The following is a 5,863-nucleotide window of genomic DNA, read 5'->3' on the forward strand; positions in this document are numbered from 1 at the left end:
TCTTTAATCTATATTTGTTTCTGATAGTCTCCAGAACAAACCATCATTATACAATAACTTGCCTAATTACCCTAACCTGCCTAGTTACCCTAATTACCCTAGTGAAGCCTTTACATGTCACTTTCAGCTGTATAGAAGTGTCTTGAAGAATATCTAGTCTAATATTATTAACTGTCATCATGATGAAGAGGAAATAAATCAGTGATTAGAGATGAGTTATGAACACTATTATGATTAGAGATGTGCTGGAGTAATCTGCTCTTCGTTAAAGAGAAATTGAGAAACAAAATAAACAAGCTTTTTCTCTGAAACTTTATTTACGTAAGAGGCAAAATGCAAATCGAAAATAACTATTAGAGGAGTAATGTCTGGAAAAGCAGAGTAAAAGCAAGAAGATTTGAGTCTCAAAAAACACCAAATCATTGTACATTTGAGTGATATTGCTTTACATATTTAAATATTTAGTTGTAGAACTCAGTAATAATAATAAATACATGTGTCCTTCAGGCAGACATGCGATGGGTTTGCTAGTATGGTATTGCACACGTTGTTGGCCAGCGTTCATCTGCTAGCGTCACCACTGTAGTGTTCAGGAGAGCACGCTCCATTGAAGAATGCATAGAACATACACAACAACTCATATGAAGAGAACAGACAAACAAACAAACAAACAAACAAACAAATAATATAGAGAGATATATCAAAAGCTAAATACAGTACAGGTGATGTGGCCACAGTAACGCACAGCGGCATCATGGGACACCGCCAGCCTTCATTAAACAGCCGCTGAGTAACAGAAGACCAGCAACTCAAGAGTGGGTTAATAACAGGAGCCAATCAGACAGCAGGAGGTCAGGTCAGGTCTACAGGAGATGAGCAGGAGGACGTCAATAACAGAGTGGAATAATGGACAATAACACACTGTATATAATGCTGCTCTTAGACTTCTTTCACCTCTAAATACTGAAATCAAGAAGCATTTACTGGACAAGCACAAAATATAGTCCTGTTTACAGAAATAATGAGTCAAACTGACGTGCTTTTACCTTAAAAGAAGACCTATTCTGCTGTGAATGTGTCTCTGCGGTCTCTCGTGTGTGTGTGTGTGTGTGTGTGTGTTTGAGCTGAGAACAGCACACAGATGATGTTCTCCAGCTCTCTGAAACTGACCCTTTCAGGCTTTGATCCTAATTGTGGTGTTTTTGTGACTGTCGCTTTAAATGCAAATGAGATTGTGCTCTTTTAGAAAGAGGGTGGAGCTACAGATGTCTGTCAGTCTATGTCGCTGTTTATCTAAAACTCCACATCTATAATCCTCTTAGTCTATGCTGACATGATCTTCAGCAGCTCAAACACTCTAATGGCTGATGGACAGACGGCTGCTTCTCACTCAGGCCTGCTGATTGTGCTAATGAGATGGAGAGATGGCCACTAGTGGGCGGGGCTTTCCCCTCTGATGACACGTACTCAGGGAGAATGTCAATCACAGTGTGTCATTCATCAAGTCTGATTATAATAAACACAGTTCACTCATGTTGAGCATCAGAGGCTGCTGGAGATCTTCACACACCGCTGGGGTTAAACCCTGCATACAAGTCATTTCTGCATAACAGGTGCACTATAAAACTGATAATGATCTGCCACTGAGGTTAGCTAAATAACCTTGTTTTTGGTTTGAAATTAATTATATCACTTCATCTGATTATTTTGCTCGTTGCTGAAAGTCGCTTAATTTTGCCTTATTTCTGAAAGCAAGACTAAGGGCTCTATTTTACGATCTAGACGCAAAGTCTAAAGCGCAGGGTGCAAAAGCATTAATAGTGTGTCTGAATCCACTTCTGCTATGTTAAGGATGGATAAAGAGCCTCTGCACCCCAGAGCATGCTCTAACAGGGCTGTGCTGATCCTCTTCATGAGTTCTGAGTGTGTTTTGAGCAGAACCTGCGTTAAACCAATCAGAGTCTCGTCTCTCATTCCCTTTAAGAGTCAGGTAAACTGAACGCTTCACCAGCGAAAACACAGATAAACAGAGCACCTGCAGCGCGAGGATAAAGAACCAGCCTCCTCCATTCAGCCTCTGTACTTTACTCCTTTACTTTACTCCTTTACTTTGGTGGAGTGAGGAAACGGTGCAAACTCTCTCCACTGAACACATCCATCAGCCCACATATTTAATCTCCTTTGTTAAACACAAAGATTTGCATCAAAACTGTTTCTAAATTCAGCTCTAATCTCCAGCAGAGGAATAAATGAGCAATAATAATGAAGTGTGCTCAGAAAACTGAGTTATATCCAAACACACGTCCTGTTCTTATCCACATATGCTGATGCAGACGTCTCCAAAACCCCACAGCTGGACACATCTACACTTGTGTTTATTATAAATCTGCAGATAATCAATAATACTGATCATAATAATCACATTATACAGATGCAGATGCTCATCAATAAGCTGAAGAAGCCCCCCGAGGTGAAGAAGGCCTGGAGGCAGTGTGTTTATATTGATGGAGAAAATCATTTTGTGTTGCTGAGTGTGTGTTGCTGATCATCCTGTGTGTGTTCAGCAGTGTGTGAGTGTTTAAGGCCTGTTTCACACCGCAAGCTTAAGCAGCGTGTGTTTTTTTGGCATCCATGTTAACAGATTAGAGCTTTCATACCGCACGCAGCAGCAGTGCGTCAGAGCGAGGCGTGAGCTTTGGTGAAGCAGCAGTGCAGCGATGGTTTCAGCGTTGGGTCTATTTTTGCTGCTCAATTAAATTTAATTTTTGCTGCTTCAATTGAATTAAAGTGACAGTGCATTGACAATGACCAAAACACATTGAATGGTGTCACTATTTAAACAACGAGGAGCAAAACGGGAGAATTACAGTCGCGCTGATCTGAAAATAGCAAAAAACCACACCAAACACGTCTTGCGCATTATCGCGCCGGGTGTGTGGTAGAGCCCGATGCTTTTTACTTGTCTAGAAACTGCTTCTTGATTCAGTGTAGTTCTGTTGACTGAAGACTACAAGACTGCATCTGTTTAACATAAATACAGTAAAAATGCTGAAATATTATTCTGAATAACCTGCACTATTGTCAGTGAATACATGGTAAGCATTAATGTAAACTTCAGCATCATTACTTCAGTGTCACGTGTGAAATATTGATTACCTCTGACTGCTGTAGCTGTGCAACAACTCGAATCATTCAGTGGAGTGATATGGAGCTGTAATGCGTTCTAAACCTGCCGGAACTACTTTAGCTGTGCATTTATCTGACAATAACCAAACACCTGAGAGTGACCATCAGCCAATCAGAATCAAGCGTTCAGCAGAGCGTTATAATAGCTGTTTTCTTATAAGATACTGTTTACATTTAAAATGTAAGTCAGAAAGCCGTATATGAGCACTTGATGATCATCAAACATGTCTGATTATTATGATCAGTGTTGAAAACAGTCGCGCTGCTTCACATTTTAGTGGAAACTGATTTATTTAGTTTTTCAGGATTCACAGATGAAGAGGAAGCGCTAAAGAACTGCATTTAATTTAGATTAAACCTTCTGTAGTGCCTTTATTGTGCACTTAATTTCATTTTCAAACTATTTAAGGCATATCTGATAAATACAAGTGTTTATTTAATTAGAACATTGAATAAAAAATCTAACTACAGTACTGATGTGAATAGAAAACACAAATAATTTAATCAGAATTGTTTTATTATCAAAGAAATTGATAATAATCAGAAATATGGCCACTCTCAGGTGTTTATTGTCAGATAAAGGCACAGCTAAAGTAGTTCCGGCAGGTTTAGAGTGCATTACAGCTCCATATCACTCCGCTGAATGATTATTACACAGCTACAACAGTCGGACATCACAGCAGAACACAACAGGAGGAGGAGGAGATGTGGAGGATGTGTGTTTTATTCCTTACACACTATTACACTGTTTTCAGCTTATTTTAATTGTAAATATAAAGAGACTCGAGAATATTGTCGATTATTCCACTGTTCTGTGAAGCGTCTGAGACTCGACTGAAAGCTCTGCGTCCCTCAAACACTGAGACAGAGAGAAGAACACCAGACTAATGAAGACGAGACACTGCTCACAACTCACTCTGTCTGTCTGTGTGTGTGTGAATTGTAAGATATATATACACACACACACACACATGAATGTGTATGTGTGTGTATTACAGTCCACACACACTCACAGACGCACACAGACAGATGCAAAAGTGAGTGTGTGTGGACCATGAGGCACACACAGATGCAGTAAAGTGTGTGTATGGACCCTAAAATACACTCAGACAGATGCAGGTGTATGTGTGTGTGTGCACATGTGTGAACCACGAGATACACACACATACACCCACACATGCAGTAGATTGTGTATATATACTGTGAGATACACACAGATGCAGGTGTGTGTGTGTGTATGTGTGTGTGTGTGTGTGTGTGTGTGTGTGTGTGTGTAAGGTATACAGTAAGATACAGTACAGTACGATAAACACACACTTGATTGTGTATATGGACCCTAAAATATACACACACACACACACACACACCGATGCAGGTGTGTGTGTGTGAACTGTAAGGTAACACCCATACACAGATGCAGTAGAGTGTGTGTATGGACCCTAATAAACACTCACACAAAGATGCAGGTGTGTGTATGGACTGTAAAACACACACAGATGCAGGAGAGAGAGTGTGTGTGTGTGTGTGTGTGTGTGTGTCTCAGCTCTCCCAGTCGGTGGCAGTGGGCGTGTCATCCTCAGACTCAGACTCGGGCGACGCCTCTTTAATGCGCCGCAGGGCCTCGTGGATGCTGCGCGTCAGTGGATCTGCTGAATCCGCCATGATGGCTCTAGCGCTGCGCTCCTGCCGCCGCACCTTCCGCAGCTTCACTCCCTTGCGGATCTGAGCCAGGATGTTGTTCCCGTCGTCCTCGTCTGGATCCGGAGCCAAAACCCGCAGCTCAGCCTTACGCAGGTGGAAACTGCCCCGCTTCAGACTGGCCAGAACCTCGTCCATGGGGGAGCTCGCTGTGCGCGCACACACACACACACACACACACACACACACACACACACACACAAATAAACATCATCATCATCATCATCAGTTTGATCGCTGCTTTATTTTAAAGCACATGTCGGCGGTCACTATAACAGATTATTATGTGGCTGTGTGGAATGCTGGATTCTGATTGGTCAGTCGTGACATTCCAAGGTCCGTTATTCCCAGATAACCTCTGCTTAATAACACAGACCCATCTGGGAACTGATCACCGTCAGTAAATGCCTTCATCCAAACACTGTTTTTTCTAAATAAACTCACTCAAACTTTGGTTCTTGCAACACATTTCAGAAACAGCTGTACCAGTAAAGCGTTCACCCCTCTGTAATGCTGCCGTTCCTCTTCAGAACACTTAAAGACGTGCAGGGACTGAAGACACCAAGTGATATTTCAGGGGTCATTCTGTCCCATTCTTCCTGCAAACAAGTCTTAAGGTGGACAACAGTACTTCATAATGCGCCACACATTCTCTACTGGAGACAGGTCGGGACTGCGGGCAGGCCAGTCCAGCGTCTGTCTCCTCTTCCTCCGCAGCAGGACTCTGTAATGTGAGCTGAATGGGGTTCTGCATTGTCCTCTTGACATATGTATGGGTGTCCCTGGAGAAGAAGGCAGCATATTGAGCTCCAGAATCTCTCTGTAGTTATCTTTGTCAAGGGCACAGACACAACCCCAGACCATGACAGAGCCGGGCTTCTGGACTTGTTGCTGGTGTCAGTCTGGATGATCCTCTTCTTCTTTGGTGTGGAGCACACGGCGTCCATTTCTCCAAGAAACACCTGAAACACTGCTTCAT

At 42.3% G+C, this 5,863-nt stretch overlaps 1 protein-coding gene across 2 annotated transcripts in view; it reads right to left on the reverse strand.

Moving 5' to 3' along the window:
• Positions 1-293: 293 nt before the first annotated feature.
• Positions 294-5,863, reverse strand: part of jmy (junction mediating and regulatory protein, p53 cofactor) — a 29,618-nt gene continuing 24,048 nt past the window's right edge. The window contains exons 10-11 of one of the 2 annotated variants that reach the window (XR_012396517.1): positions 4,667-5,033; positions 294-3,211 (exon numbers count right to left, since the gene is read on the reverse strand). Coding sequence is in view for 1 of the 2 variants with exons in the window: in NM_213272.1 (NP_998437.1) it covers positions 4,726-5,033 (308 nt within the window). In the remaining variant the exon portion in view is untranslated. 2 annotated transcript variants of the gene reach the window in all.

Source organism: Danio rerio, chromosome 21 (genome assembly GCF_049306965.1).
Source record: "Danio rerio strain Tuebingen ecotype United States chromosome 21, GRCz12tu, whole genome shotgun sequence".
NCBI classification, from domain to species: Eukaryota; Metazoa; Chordata; class Actinopteri; order Cypriniformes; family Danionidae; genus Danio; species Danio rerio.